Source organism: Mastacembelus armatus, chromosome 16 (assembly GCF_900324485.2).
Source record: "Mastacembelus armatus chromosome 16, fMasArm1.2, whole genome shotgun sequence".
Classification (NCBI taxonomy): domain Eukaryota; kingdom Metazoa; phylum Chordata; class Actinopteri; order Synbranchiformes; family Mastacembelidae; genus Mastacembelus; species Mastacembelus armatus.
This window is the reverse complement of record NC_046648.1, coordinates 2,707,148-2,722,895: the sequence shown is the minus strand read 5'-3', so window position 1 is coordinate 2,722,895 and position 15,748 is coordinate 2,707,148. Positions and strand designations below refer to the sequence as shown.

At 39.5% G+C, this 15,748-nt stretch overlaps 1 protein-coding gene across 1 annotated transcript in view; it reads left to right on the top strand.

Annotated features, from left to right (window-relative positions):
• The window catches only part of LOC113122161 (F-actin-uncapping protein LRRC16A-like), a 53,537-nt gene that overhangs the window by 21,662 nt on the left and 16,127 nt on the right, over nt 1-15,748 (top strand). Inside the window, exons 4-20 of the mRNA XM_026293246.1 lie at nt 2,847-2,906; nt 3,596-3,717; nt 4,014-4,111; nt 4,205-4,275; nt 4,551-4,624; nt 4,835-4,910; nt 7,535-7,623; nt 8,114-8,208; nt 8,650-8,736; nt 10,217-10,320; nt 10,574-10,651; nt 11,223-11,299; nt 12,463-12,567; nt 12,864-12,933; nt 14,585-14,666; nt 14,809-14,908; nt 15,184-15,238. Coding sequence (XP_026149031.1) covers nt 2,847-2,906; nt 3,596-3,717; nt 4,014-4,111; nt 4,205-4,275; nt 4,551-4,624; nt 4,835-4,910; nt 7,535-7,623; nt 8,114-8,208; nt 8,650-8,736; nt 10,217-10,320; nt 10,574-10,651; nt 11,223-11,299; nt 12,463-12,567; nt 12,864-12,933; nt 14,585-14,666; nt 14,809-14,908; nt 15,184-15,238 — 1,443 coding nt within the window. The remainder of the gene's footprint in view (nt 1-2,846; nt 2,907-3,595; nt 3,718-4,013; nt 4,112-4,204; nt 4,276-4,550; nt 4,625-4,834; nt 4,911-7,534; nt 7,624-8,113; nt 8,209-8,649; nt 8,737-10,216; nt 10,321-10,573; nt 10,652-11,222; nt 11,300-12,462; nt 12,568-12,863; nt 12,934-14,584; nt 14,667-14,808; nt 14,909-15,183; nt 15,239-15,748) is intronic.

Sequence of the window (15,748 nt, the reverse complement as noted above, 5' to 3'; positions counted from 1 at the left end):
AAAAACCTAAATTTCTGTACAAAGAGAACGCTGTTAAATGTTAAGTGACATTTATATTACAGAGTAGTTGAGCCAAGTGATAATGCAGATTAGTGTCCACGTACTGTTCCAGTGTTTGAACCACTGACTGATTGAATTTTCCAGTTTTTTGCTGAAATCTTTTTCTTTTTTACTGACTTGAAGCTCATATTGCTGTATTTATGATTATGGTTATCTGAATGCATTGTAGATCATTTAATATAAATATTTGATCTGTATGTCTGTGTGTGATGGACTAGTGACCTGTCCAGGGTGTATCCCTGCCTTTCACCCAAAGGACCCAAGGGTCCCTGGGACCCTAAAATAAGCGAGTATAGATGATGGATGGATGGATGGATGGATCTGTATGCCTGTGGAAGGGGAACTCCAAAAATTGCATCTAAAACACCCTAAAAAAAAAAAGATAAGTAAGATCATTAGTTTGGGTTTTTGTCAATAATATAGAGTTTTTTCCCAAGTGGTGCCCAAAGCCCTGATATTGAAGTATTGTGTTGGAGTAGCAGCAAATTCTTTCTCTTCTGTCAGCAGTAGTTAAAATCTCCCTCTAGCTGTCATAGGGTTTGTTTGTGTGTGTCTCCAGTTGATGGTGTGGCTTCTCTCTAGAAGCTGCAGGGCTTTACAGTCTGTCTACTTCCAAACATCACGTGCGCTCTATCACTCTCACATACTGTACGTTCCATTAATCGCTTTCTCTCTTTTTCTCTTGTTTACCTGTGTAGCCTGTTGTACCTGTATATTCTGTTGCTTTAAGTTTATGTGACGAATATTACACTGATATATCTTTGATAACATAAATACCAAAACATGCAACACATCTCAAATAGAAACCTGCACGTAAACACATCTAACTTCCTGAGTTGTCTCAGTAAGACAAATGTTTCTAAAATCCTGTTAATCCAGAGATTTTTGAGTTTAATCCTAGAACTCATTGAAAGACGGTTCCATCCGCTTTCACAATGAAAACTGTCTGTGCGGTGCAGATGTGGTCTGTGTTTATGACCACATTAGAAGCTGAGTGTTTCATGAAAGTACAACAAAAAAGAGGATCAGGATGAACTGACAGATGGAAAGTGAACAAATCAGTGAGTGATGCAATTATTCAGGCATTTGGTTTCTCCCCACACATCTCAGCATGATGCTTTGGCTGGAGCTCAAATTTATCACTGGCTAGTGTTTAGTACAGTGTATGTATGTTGTGATGCCATTTTGTGGCTGTATGAACTGAACTGTTTGAGCCCTTTAAGACTGAATTGGGGACTGTTCAGCACACACTGCAGCATATAAACAATAGGAGGTCAGTGTGTAATGAACTACATTATATTTAGTAGCCCCTAGTTCTGTAAAAATGAAAAACTGCTGTTTAATATAATTTACAAACTGTGAGAAAAAAGCCACTTCCCTGATTTCACTTAAAACAAAAACAATTGGTAACAATTCATTTATATTTAAGTCTAATATTTTACAAAATTCTTTTCCCCAAATAAGGTTCTTTTAAGGAACCTGTTGTTAAGCTGCATCCAGGACGATCTTCTAGAGTTTGAGGTGCAGTGATAAAGGAGCAAAGTGCTGCTGGTCATACGTAGCCTGTTAAACTTTCCTCAACAGCAGCCAAAATCGGAAAATAATGCTCAGTGCTAGAAGGTAGTGCAGCAACAGCACAAGTAGTCATAAGTCAGTGCAGTTGTATAAAATGGAAATGATGGAGTGTATATGCTGCACCACAAATTTAAGTTGGACTTGTTTTAGTTTATATTTCTGTGGGATTAACTTCTAACTTGTAGACTGAACATGAGAGAATAAGCACAGGCAGCACTGGAAAACAGACACACAGACTCTAAGACTCACTGCATACCGTCGTCAGACAGCAGACAGACAGTCTGCTTATCCCCCCCCCTCATCTCTGAGCCAAGCCTCAGGAACACAGCGCCCACCTGGAATACTCTGGCCTCGCTCGCTGGCCTGCCCTCAGGCTTTCAACTCTGTGTTTCTGTGTGTGTGAGAGAGACGAAGAGACGGTGCAGGAGAACTGTGTGCTCTGTATATAGTAGCAGGAATTTGTATTCAAGGTTCCCCCCCTCACATAAAAGAATGTCTTTCTGTCCTTTTTCGTGTATGAAAAGACAGGCTGCTGCTTTTTTTTTGTTTTCTTTGTCCTGAAATGCTTTCTTGAAACAGAAATAGAAAATGAAGATGTAAGATGTCTGCTTGTCTTTATCCTTACTGGCTTTAGAAAGGGATGTTTTTTTGGATATGATTAGAGAAATGATAATGAGGCCTTCTTTAAATGTATTATTCATTTCCTGTCAAGGATTTATGGAAGTTTCCTTTGGTGTCTTACCTCTGTGTAATTCAACAAATTCTTTCTTGCAAATGACCATTGTATCCTAGAGTGGTTGCATGTAATGAATTCAGGCGGTGGAGATGAAATACTGGAATAAAGGAGCTGATCGGATTCAAAAATTAAGCAACTGTGTTTGCTGCTTTGTTGAGCTGTGAAACATGTAAAATTGTGAATGAGTGGCGTAACAGACAACACTGGGGCTGAGAAAAAAAACAAAAAAATTACTGCAGCCTCACACACTTAAATATAACCTCTGATGATAATAACATAAAAGGTTTTTTGAATAAAATGTGATGTCATTTATTTAAATGTTTATAATCTTTTGGGTAGTTTATCAATAGGCTAGGAAGAGTAATTTTTATACTTTGTGCTGTAATATACAGTAAAGTAGTGATTTAATATAATATATTATTTTAACTGTGATTTTGGTGTTGTTTTTTTTTTTGTTTGTTTTGTTTTTTTGTAGGTGGAACACTCCTTTAATTATCTGGAGATCCAGGGGATTGTTTGTAACAAACCTACACAGGTACAGATCACTGGAACTAACTTTCTTACAGATTTTCACAGTATAAAATATAATAGAGTTTGATGTTTGTTGATATGTGTACTCAAGCCCAGGTCCACAAGTTTAAGTACAGCTCTAGTACTGACAAGATACTTTAGTGAGGGGAAAATCGCAGGAAAAATATATTGAATGTTGGTTAAAAACCTGAAAAACCCATTAACATATGAGACACCAAAATCAAGTCTAAGGCCCAGAAATAATAGATCTGGATTGGATGTTTCCATCTGAGAGAGAGAGAGAGAGAGAGCTTCTGTTTGGCTATTTGACCAGAGCTGACAAGCTGCTGTCACTCCTCAGGATCTACCTATAAAATATGATAATCCGTCACTAACCTCATGCTGCTGCAGCTGAACCTCCCTCACACTCCTCTCAAGAGATGTCAGTCGTCTTAAAGTTTTTTTTTTTTTTTTTTTTTTTTTTTGGCTGACTTGGGAACCAGCCAGGATTATGTAAATATTGGCCTATAGAGGAGCAGTTGCAAATTTGTGGTGAAGCTGAATATTTAGCCTGGCTAGTCTTGGTAAATGAAAAGAAGCCTGATAGAAACACACATATGTAGACACACAATGCATTTATGTTCAGTTTGTGTACTGTCAGTATCTTCTCACACATGCTAATAGTGATCGCTAATCAATGATGTGTCCTTGTAGCTATTGATGGAGTATGAGCGTGGCTCCTTCTCTCTGAAGCTGCTCTCCACAGAGGAAGTTAATGAGGTGGTGACTCACATAGGAAACTGTTTGCTGAGGATATGTCCTGGTCTGCCACCTGGGTGAGTTTAACCATTCGAGGTTTAGAAGTTTTTGTTTTTTTTCATTGATTTATTATACAGTTAATCTCTCATCATGTTTTATGTATCGTGATCTTGGGGAAAGAACTGGGGGAAAAGCTACAGTATATTTTATATCTAAAAACTAATATACATTCATGTTTACTATGTGGATGTAAATCTCATATGTTTTATTGAAAGAAAAAAATGTTGTTTAATTGAGTAAATGAGTGCAACAATAGCTTTAGCGTAGAAATTAGCGTGACTAAATTATGTTTTTATTTATCTTCTTGTCTTAGTAAAGTGATGAAGAAGCTGTGCATGGAGCCTCCAGACAGGCTGACCTCTCTGCAAACCCTGTGGGAGAACAGCAAACCTGCTGAGCCTGGACCCTGTGGTAGGAACCTGTGACAGTTCTTTGGTAGGATGGACAATCTCAGCCAAAGCTTTTCTATAACTTACACTTTCTCTCTCTCTCTTTCTCTCACAGGTGGGTTTTCTCATATGTACAGATGTGTTTGTGACTGGTTGGGGCTGCCTTACAGAGAAGAAGTACAGTGGGTTGGTATTACTGACATTTTTGTGCAGTTGCACTGCATTGACACATTCTAACCCAACTATAAAAGTAGTGCGTTAAAAATCCAAAAGAGCATAGCAGCATTATATAACAATAGCACCCCTTACCTCATATCATTATTCCATGCTTTGTTTGGCTTTGTTTACATCTTATCTGCTCTGTGCAGTTCTTGTTTCTGTATGGCTCATCAGGTACTAGCAGATGCTTTTTTTTCAGTAACAACATTAGCACCGGCTTTAAAAACCTGTCTCCCTTCCAGGATGTAGACACCATCTATTTGACACAAGACACCAGAGACCTCAACCTGCAGGACTTCAGCCATCTGGAGAACAGGTGGGTGTTGGCCCAGTTACAATATTACTGTACCACAGTGTAATGTAAACTTTCATACTGAGCACAGATGAACGCCATGTGGCACAAAACAAAAGAGAGATGCTGCAGATGTGATGAGTTTAGTGTCGTACGGCAAAAATGCTGAAGTCACTACATAGTGTAAGGCAGTAAATATTTAACTACAGCTCTGATCATTTCTCTCCTCTTCAGAGACCTGGTGGCCATAATAGCAGTTCTGGAGTTTAACCAGTGGTTCACGAAGCTCTCCACCAAGGACTACAAACTGGTCAGCTCCCACATGCAACGTCCTCTAATCATAGTTTTCATAACCCCCCCATCCCCTTTACATCATTCCCTGCTCGTCTCCTCTGTTCACTGTCTAAACTCAACACACTGACTTTATCATATAAATAAAAGGGTTTAATGTCTAACAGACAAAGACATGTTTTATTTGTTTAGGTCAGTCTTATATTTCTGTATATTTTTTTGATCTGTTTATACTGTTGTCTTCTCAGCGTCTGTGTCTTAACTGACTCTCCCTCCTCTCTGCCTTTGCCTACCTACTGTATGTGTATGTGTTTGCCTGTACAGAGTATTTCTCCCCTTTGTTTCCTCCATCTCTCCTCCTGTCTGTGGATCAGTCCAATGTTCTCATGCGATAAGACTCTTAATCCTAATGAGACAAAGGGGCTCAGTGTCTCAGGCTGTTACCCCCCTGCATCACTCCATTTCTAACTCTCCATCTCAAAGCTTCGCTCAGTCTCACCAATTACCACATGCAGCTTTCTCAGCTTCCTCACCCAAACAATTGTCTCACACCTCTTTCACAGACTGTTCCTTTTGTGTTGAATCCTGTCCTTCACCATGCCACTTGCATATTTAGGTATAAACACCGACATAAGCACATGTGTATCTTGTATATTGTGGCATTTAGAAGTGTGCATCATAATAAACCCCAAGGCTTTAGTATTAGTGAGATTTTAATTAATCCAATGCTTTAGAGTGTGTTTGCGTGAGTTTCTTTTGGTGATGTTAGCCATAGATACGTGTTTCCAACAGTGGTTATGTTTTTTTGTTATTGAAGGGAGGCATTTTGTGTCTGTCTAACCACAGACAGACAAAAGACAGTGTAGCGTTCAGCTGACTGAGTGAAAGGGAGAGATGGCAGATGAATGAGGAAATGAATCAGAAGGTATCAGGAAAGAGACATCAGATTTGAAAAAGGGAAGCCAGAGCGAGAGATAGACTGAAGAGGAACTAGACATGTACACCGTGGGAAGCTAATCGTGACTTTCCACAGCGAGCTGTAAACCAGTTGGTGTTACTGCCAAATCTATTGACATGCAAAGTTCAACTCAGGTGTAGCACCAGGATGTACTTTTGTACCTGTGCTGCTAAATCATGTGGATTTATTAGAATATCAAAAAATAAATATCTGTGGATCAGAAGTCAGAAAAGAAAACATGGGTCAGCGTTAGATGTGAAGCATTAAATGCACATGCCTCAGGCTTTAATTACAGGCTCTACAAATTTATTGGAATATCTCAATGCTCAGTGGACTCTATAAGACTCAAACACACAGCTGTGTGTCACAGCAAGGGATTATGTTGCTCATCCTCAGTTCAATCAGGCTGTTTGTCTTGGGGTCTAATCAAGATGCTGAGCTGAAAATGAGAAAGGAGGAGAGAACGGCAGTGGTTCAGAGGTGTGTGTGTGTGTCTGTGTGTGTAATATTTCAGCATTGCGTAGGGTCAGAACAGCACAGCATGACAAAGCTCTTATTTAATGGGTTAATGGTGCAGTACACACACTGACATTGTCACTGTCGTCATCAGTTTTGTTGTGATTCTTGAGGAAAATACAGGCCTCTTTGTGTGCTCTCAGTGACTACTCTCTCTTTTTCTGCATTTTATCCCTCACAACCCTTATACCGTCTCCGTTGTATCATCCTTCGCTGCCCTCCATCAGCCTTATCACTCTTGTGTAATACTTACAATTCCACAGAGTAAACTTATGAACAGCTGCTTTCTTCCATCTTTCCCTCTTTCTCGCTCCATTATCCCTGTCTCCTCTTCTGCCCTCTTTCTCTCCCTCTTGCTGTACATAACAGTCTGGGACAATGTCGCCAGTGTTGTGGCCACAGCGAAAGCTGCAAGCTGAGAGAAACGGTCCCTTGTAGCAGAGTAGAATACCAATAACACACTGGTCTAGTAAAGATTTGTTATGTTCAAAAATATTTCTCAATCAGTGCAGATAATTTAAATATTTACTGCAAATCGACGTAAGTGCAAACTGAAAATGTTTGGCTCTGTTTGATGGTACACGGTGATCTGGGTCAGTGAACATCAAGGTAGAGCATGGAGAGGCAACTGTTGAATTTTTCATTTGATCCAAATTTGAGAGCTTTTGCTACGCTGTCTCCTGTGGTGTTGAACCCGCACAAGCGAGATACCTTTCTCCCTCTTAAGTGAGCAACATCTCCCTAGTCTCTCCTCGCCACGCATAAATGGTCTTTTAAGTAGAAGATACAGAATTCGCTCATATTCTTTTTTTTTTTTTTTTTTTTTTTTTTATACGGTCTACGCTGCAGCTTTAATTAGCATAAACAAGTGGTTTCACCACATTTCACACAAGATGAACACCCACTGGAATCATGTGCCCCAAAAGTACATTTCTGTGTTATTCCCATGACCTTGAATGTTTCAGTACAAGCTCTGTACTTTGTAGCATTTTAGGCCTTGGAGCTGATTCGGTTAATTAGTATGTTTTTTTTCTTCCGATACAATGTGAGGCTCATAATAGGCAACATATCTCTTTCTCACAGTGTTTTGTGGGACACAAACATAAGAACTGTGGTAAGTTTAGAGAAGGTGTTACTATAATACTGTGCATGTGTGTTTGTGTTTTTAGTCTGCTGATGTTTGTGAGCAGATCCTTCGGGTGGTGTCTCGATCCAGTCGACTAGAGGAGCTGGTTCTGGATAACGCAGGACTCAAAACGTAAGATTAACTACTAAAGAGGCTCTCTGACAATTTTACACGTCAAATTCAGTTAACTCATGACAATGACTTCACTTTAACAATCTGAATGTGAACCTAGAAAATTCCCATTTTTTAGAAGATGCTGTTACAAACTAAGGGTGTGCAGTCAGGTCAGAAGATGCTGCATTGCATTATGGGAGGCGTACAGTTGCAGCTTTTTGGAATATGACCCTTACTAGCAGCTAAAACGTGCACCAGTTTTTTGTCCGTCGAGCAGACACATTATCACAAACTGGACATGCATTCAGTGCCGTTTTCAAAGCAGCCTGGACTGCATGTAGAAGATGGTTTCAGCCATAACTTGACTTGGACAGAGCATCTCTCACTTATGTTATGGCTGGATTAGGACATTTATGTCTGCAAAGCATTTTGAGCAGTTACACCTAAAGAGGTACAGTACATTAGTCATCCCAATCCACATAATGGATACATCTTTTCCACCCTGCAGTGATTTTGCCCAGAAGCTAGCCGCTGCCCTGGCCCACAACCCCAGCTCAGGACTCGCCACCATTAATCTTGCCAACAACCCATTGGAGGACAGAGGTATCATTTCTGCTCTAATCTAATGTACTGATGTCTGCCCTGATAATTTATTGTAAACAGCTGTTTATTCTTTTACTCTTTTTAATATCACTGTTGTGCTTTTAGAGCTTTACTATAGGTACAGTGCTGTAATTATTCTCCAGAAGTGAGAAGCAGGGTTTGTCAATGCTGAATCTTCTCTATATTGTTTGTAAAATCATAGTTTATATTCTGTCTGCTGCCTCTTTTTATTGAAGTAGAAAAATAAATTCTACTATAAGGCAAAACAGTTATGCAAAGACACAACACTATGAACAAATAAAGAGGTTTTATATTGAGTGGTGAATAGTAGCTATTGTCATGTAAGCTGTGAATGAAGAAGCTACAGCAGCCCCATTTAAAAAAAAAGAACTGACAAGACAAAAACCATCGTCTGCCTCTGTCTTCTCTCTCTTGCTGCAGGTATCTCCTCCCTCGGTGCTCAGTTTGCCAAACTTAATATGGGGCTTAAACACTTAAATTTCTCCAAAACCTCACTATCACCCAAAGGTATGTGCTTTATTCGCCATTGATTGCACCTACTGACAGGATGTGATTGAGAGACAGAGACAAAGGGGAAGATGTGTTTGTAATGCACAAGTGTGCAAAGACTTTGTTTAAATGCCTGTGTCCATTTGCTTAAATGCTGCTCTCCACACCACTCTTCTTCAGACATGCTGTAATTTCTTGGCATTGATGGAAAAATCTGTAAATAATAATGGCCTTTAATGAAATGCCATGAAAAGGCTGATTGTGCAGATACGTTTCTCTTAAAAAAAAAAAAAAAAAGGAAAGAAAAGGGAGGATTTATGTTATTCTTGTAATAAATTTGTAGTTATTCTTGTCTCGATTAAATGTGACTGTAAACAGCAATTGCTTGCAGGTAAAATTTCTTCTTGGTTCTCATCCAAAGTATATGCTCTAGTACTGTCTCTAGGGACCCACTGTAAACATGCTCTGCTCTCAGGCAATCAATAAAGAGCTATCATATTCCACAGTGTAAGGTTAGAGAGAGGGCTGTGCTGCTTAAACCCAGCCCTAGCTACAAGCCATATCCATAATCCAAACCCCACAAGCCTCCAACACTCAGAGCTTTCTTTCACTTTCTTTTAAAAAAAAAAAAAAAACACAGATTTTATCAATGTAGCTTGAAATTGAAAAGATCAATTTATTGAGCTGTTGAATTTTCTGTTTACTTCACTTTTCATCTCTTTCATCTCATCTTTCTAGCTTTCTTACTCACTTGACAGTCCTGTCTTGATTAGTGGCAGTCGGTCAGGATTTTAGAAATGTGCCTTGGTGTGTTAATCATGTGATGCACACAGGTCAGTGGATGTATAGTTAGTACACAGACATCGTGCAATGGAAATTCAGACATAAAGTACTGTGCAGAGGTTTTAGACATACAGAACCCACTAGAGTTCATGAAGAACTATTTTCAGAGGCAAAAAGAACCAGGAGCCCTGCAGCAGATGGTCTGCCCAGATCAGGGCTGTGTGGGGGTCAGACCATTAACAGTCTGGGATCACATGAAGAGACAGAAACACTGGGACAGCCTGAATCTACAGTAACAGCTTCTCCAAGGTTCTGCAAAGTACCAGGAGAAAACCAGAGAGAACTGCTGCTGGTTTAAGGGCAAAGGGGAAATGCTGCAGATACTTTTGCACAGTACTGTCTACATTATTGTACATTTTCTTGTATACGTTAAAATTCAAAGCATTGCAGCACCTTATGAGATTGATTCATGCTCTGATAGAAAATGATTAGTCTTCTTTTACAACATAAAAAGGAAAATATCTTATTCAATATAGTGTTACAGTAATAAAGACTTTTTAAATACACATATACAAACCCATGTGAGGGCCTAGTCTTTGCACTTTCTATTCTTTTCATTTCTGTTATTTCATTTCTTCATGCTTTTGAAAACAGAGATTTGGGGTCTCAGATAATGCTGACACTGAGTCTCTGTGTATGTTTGTGTGTGTTTCAGGGGTGAACAGCCTTTGCCAGTCACTGAGTGCCAACCCATCTATCCCCAGCAGCCTGGTCCATCTGGACCTCTCAGGGAATTTCCTCCGAGGAGACGACATGCAGGCACATAGACACAAGCACACACTGTTTCCAGTGCATATTAGAACTAGTATCTCTAACTCGTGTTGTGCAGGAAAGCACTGACATCGGTGGACAGATACAGACAAATGGGAGAGAATTATGTGCAAGGCTACACAACCAGAATCCAGTCAAACAGACACACTCATCACAGTGATTTGCTTTATTTGTAACTGGTGTTGCATGTGAATGTTTAGATCCTTTGTAACAGAGTGTGCTGTGTTTTGTTTCCTCCTAGCATTTCTACAACTTCCTCAGTCAACCCAACAGCCTGGCAACCCTTGACCTCTCCAACACCGACTGCTCATTAGACCAGGTGAGTCAGGAGGCACAATTATAAACTATCCTGCCTGGTCCTCTTAGCCAAATATATCCACACTAAAAGCTATAAGTTTAGGATGATGAATGAATAAGGCATTTTAACAAAGCAGGCCTTATAAAGTCAGAGAATCACTATTCTGTTAACAAACATACAAAAAAGTGCCCATTTATATACAATATGTGTTGCAGGAAATGTAATGGTTTTATACACCCACTCAGTCTGTACTCCTGTCCACTGCTCGTGCTATGGTTTGAACTATATGTGATGTATTGATGTGGGACTGAGAGCCAAATACAGTTTATTGATTGGTCTGTGATTTAGCCAGCTGTCAGCCTGTCACTGAGGGTATTGATTAGCTTCTAAATCATCTTCTGTCTCTCTCGCATACAGCCACAAATACAGTAAATACATCTAACACACAACAGGTTTGGACAGTGCAAAGTGTTCCATAATCAAAATCATCGATATTTTAAGGCCTTTTCAAGTTAAAGTTTCAAAATGTAATGCAAGCTAGCAAATGAACCAGTAATTCAGACATTATGCTGACACACTGTGTGTATTCTAGGTTTGCTCTGCTCTGCTGCGAGGCTCAGTCCAACACCTTTCTGTTCTTAATGTGTCCAAGAGTGTCTTCCCCCACAGGTAAGACCCCTGGTTTCCAAAGTATTTTTGGAGACACAGTAGGAGGATAAACAATAAGAAAAAATCCAAAAGATTTGTTAGATCTTCACAGCATTCAAAAGCATGTTCATCACACAGAAGGACTCATCTACCTCTAAACCTTATTGAAAAATAACCTGGTTGGCACATTGATCCACTTTACTCCTTAAACCAAGGTTGACATTACAAAACACACACACATTAATAGTTATGGAACTTTATTTAAACCTAAAACAAAATGTGAATCTCTATTTTATTTTTAAAGCTACAAACCTTAAAAAATAGGGCACAATCCATAGTTACCACTTCTTGCCGCATGTATCATCTTGTGAATTGGTGTCTAAATGCAGTATCTATAAGTAGCTTCCACCAAGGTTGTTGTAATATAAAAATAGGTCTATACCAACTAAGGCTTATCTGTACAGTCCTCCCCAGCATAATGTAGTCACATCTGACCTGAAAAGGACCATAGTTTCTTGTAAATTCAGACTGTATCTGTGTCTGTGACACCTGCTGGTGAACAAGTGCCATTACAGATCAGATGAAACGTGTGTTTGGTTAAGTTTGTAGATGTGACCATTTCAAGTCTTTAAATCTGAGTGCCTGTGCATGTGAGTGTGCACCTGCTTGTGTGTGTGTGTGTATGCACAGATCTCGTGTGTGACAGATGGGTGAGGGGAGGAATTTTTTCTTTCCATTATCTCTCTTTCCAGTATGTCTCTAGGGAGCTGAGGGACTTCATCAAGGGCTGAGGGAGTAGAGGGGGTAGAGGGGGTATGAGGGGTAAGATGAGCTGGGGATGTGAGGGTGTGGGTGTAAAAGAAGGAAGGAAAGGGAATCGAGGCCAGTGGACAGATGAGGTGCACAAATGAGTAAGCACACAGTTGCATTTGTGGGACTTCAGGTCACTGTACTGTGGGATCTTTAAACCTTTGTTTTATAGGTTATTAAACAGTAGATAAAGCCTGAAGTGAGTCAGTGAGGCGAAAATACTGAAAACCTACTAGAACAACGTTGTGTTTTATGCAGTTGGATTAAAAAAAACAATTAAAATTGCCTGGGAAGTTGCTGAGGTGTTATATTTGAACTCACTGGTGTAAATATCTGGCAGTATTTTATTTACTTGCCTATTTCTGTTTCTGTAGGAAAGGAAAGGAAGTGGCTCCATCATTCAAGCACTTCTTCAGCAGCGCCATGTCTCTCAGCTCTATCAACATTTCAGGAACCAAACTGCCACCAGAGGCCCTCAAGTGAGAGAACCATTCATTCACATTTAATGTGTCTGAGGAAAAGATGCTTCTGTCCTACATTTTCTGTGGTTGTTCACTTTGTCCTTGTTCTTTTGCTTCTTTTTTTAACCTATATATTCATTTAAAGCTGTGCATTTTTAGACTGTCAGTGCACAGTAACTAACATTTAGTTATAAGACGCAGTGTTTAAAAATCATAATCATATCTTCCCAAATTATTTAATTCTTTGAATCGATTCAATTGTTTTTAGTTTGTTTTTTTTTTTTTTTTAACTGCATGTGATGATGATGTTTCAGAGCACTCCTTCTTGGCTTGGCCAGTAACCCCAGTCTGAAGGATGTGTCTGTAGACCTCAGCTCCTGTGAGGTAAGACCCACAGAGATACACTTCATATTTTTTAATGAAGTTTTTCTTATGTGTTGCTTTCATTGCGGCTGCACTAATTATTAGTTATAACTGGTCACTCAAAATACTGATCAGTTATGAAATGCTGTGATTCCTGTGTATAGGGCAACGATCAATCTGGGGCTTTCTTCACAGTATGTCAGAGAAGTTCACTAAGTCATGTGAACATTTACTAATAAAAATTAAAATACATCTTGGTGTGACAAGTGTATCATTAAAGCCCCAGTTTATCTCCAAATGCTTGCTCCAAATGTTTTTCTCCCAAGCAACTGAAGAGAATACTGCACCTATAGGTCCTGCTGCTATATTTAGATTAAAATAAACTATCATAATAATCGTGCACATAAAACTGTGTATTATCTAGAATAGGAAGCCGAATTTAGGCACAGTGCTGAAAGAATATAGGAAAAGGCTGCCCTGAGAAGAATGTGTTGTACAGGGACATTGGCTTTATTTCCTTTCCCTTATTCATCCTGTTTCATGTATTAGTGGTGTTAGTGGTATTTGCGTAAGTGTCCTTGTCAGCCAAAGTTTGATGAGTGCGGTTTGTAATAGTTTGAAGGTAATACTCATCTAATGCAATCAGCTTTTTAGGATCCACTCCAAACCATTTTTATAGGCCAGTGACAATGTTAAGAGGCTGTATAATGGAATACTTTGCAGAAAGCAGGGGGCAGATGAAGGGAGGGAGCAAAGAGGGGGAGGGTTTGGGGTGGGGGGGGGTTCAGTTTGCCTCTCTAATTGTTTCATCACAGCTCTCTCACACACACACACACACTCCAGCTCCTCGCATTCAGCTCCTCTCTCGCTGGAATAGATAAAGGCAGCTTGCAGATTCAATGGGATTGCTAAAGATAACACATGAATATAAACTGCACAGGGAATCTAATTCCAGATTCCTATAGAAATCTTAACAAACTGAAGCTGTGCTGGGAAGTGACTCACTCCATCCTTTTTCAGAGCTTTAATGAACCGTGTGGTGGAGGCAGCCTGAAACTGTGTGGAGTGGGCTGACAGCCTGCACGTGACTCCCTGTTGAGTGTGTGTGTGTGTGTGTGTGTGTGTGTGTGTGTGTGTGTGTGTGTGTGTGTGTGTGTGTGTGTGTGTGTGTGTGTGTGTGTGTGTGTGTGTGTGTGTGTGTGTGTGTGTGTGTGTGTGTGTGTGTGTGTGTGTGTGTGTGTGTGTGTGTGTGTGTGAGTTTGAATAGAAGTGTGATCATTAAGCGTCTGTGTGTTTTGTTGTTGGTAATTGTTGGTTTGACTCTGACATGCTCTTCTCTTCCCTCTAATGCTACCATAAGCTTGGCCATTGTGTAAGTAACAATGGGCTCACTCCTAATAATTAACATTTCATTGCTCCTCATTTTCATTTCACATCTGTTTCAGCAGATGCTTTATTTTCTGCTCATACTGTTGTTGAGGTCCAGTAAAAAGATCCCAGCTAGAAGCAAAATCTGGCTGTGATTATTTTTGGGTGATTTGTGTTGTTTTCTTTAATTATGAGTCATTTCTTCATGACCGCATATAACCACAATGTCTTTTTCATATTTGGTCTGCCCTATGTGATTGCATTCATAGTTACATTTATAAAATGTGTTCCACTGTCCTTGCAGCTGCGTTCTGGAGGTTCTCAGATCCTTGAAAGTTGTATTGCAGAGATCCCCAACATCTCCAGTCTAGACATCTCAGACAATGGTGAGGTGGCTGCTTCCGTCTTTCTTTTTAATTAGCTTTTTAAGCTTAACACACATCAATTAAAAGCCACAGAAACCAAAGTCAGTAAAGATCAGCCGGTTGTTATATCATTTATATTATAACTTGTTTTCACTCTCCTCAGGCCTGGACTCAGATCTCTCTACTCTGCTGGTTTGGTTAGCCAAGAACCGGTCTATCAGACACCTGTCTCTGGGCAAGAACTTTAACAACATCAAGTCCAAGTAAGAACAGTAGTATGAAGCAAAACAGAAATATCTTTCTTTATTTCATTTTTACACTTTTAGTACCTACAAATCAATAGTGAGGCAGTATAAAGCCAGAGATATACAAAAAAGTTATATTTCTGATAATTGTCTAGAAACTGTATAAATAATAGATTTTTCTATATTTGAGTATTTAACAACATGCACTAGAGTTTTATTCTTATCCCCATATGTCCTTTATTTGTATCATATATTTACTTCAGTGTCCCCTCCTGTCTTTCCTGCCAATTTAGAAACCTTGCTCCAGTGTTGGACAGCTTGGTCCATATGATTCAGGAAGAGGAGTCGGTGAGTTTTTCATTTCCTTTTCTGTCCGGCGTTTTGTTAGGGACAGCAGACTCTAAGTGAAATCAAATATCTTCCAGACAGATACCTCAGGTTCAAATCCTTTATCAGTAGGCATCCAGCCAGCTGAACCACTGACTATCCACCAGCTACTCTGCAGCTACCCTCTGACCCCTGCAGTGCAGCGGGGTGTGAGCATAATTTCCCTACATGGATCAGTCAGATTAAAGAGAAGCCATGTGGGTTATTAGAGCTCTGCTCATATGTTCGTGGTGTATATCACAGACATAAATGGTCAATGGCACAAAGAATCTCTGCACCCAGTTCTAGCTTTTTGTCAATTCTAATTTAGATTTTTATTAGTTTTTAAATCAGCTATCATGCTATAAAACCATGTTATTTAAATCAACTAGTCATTAGTATATAGTGTGTATTTATCAATAACTAATCGGAAATTATATAAATATTAAAATGACAAGCTTTAATTTTCCCTCCTTTCCAGTCCTCCAGTCC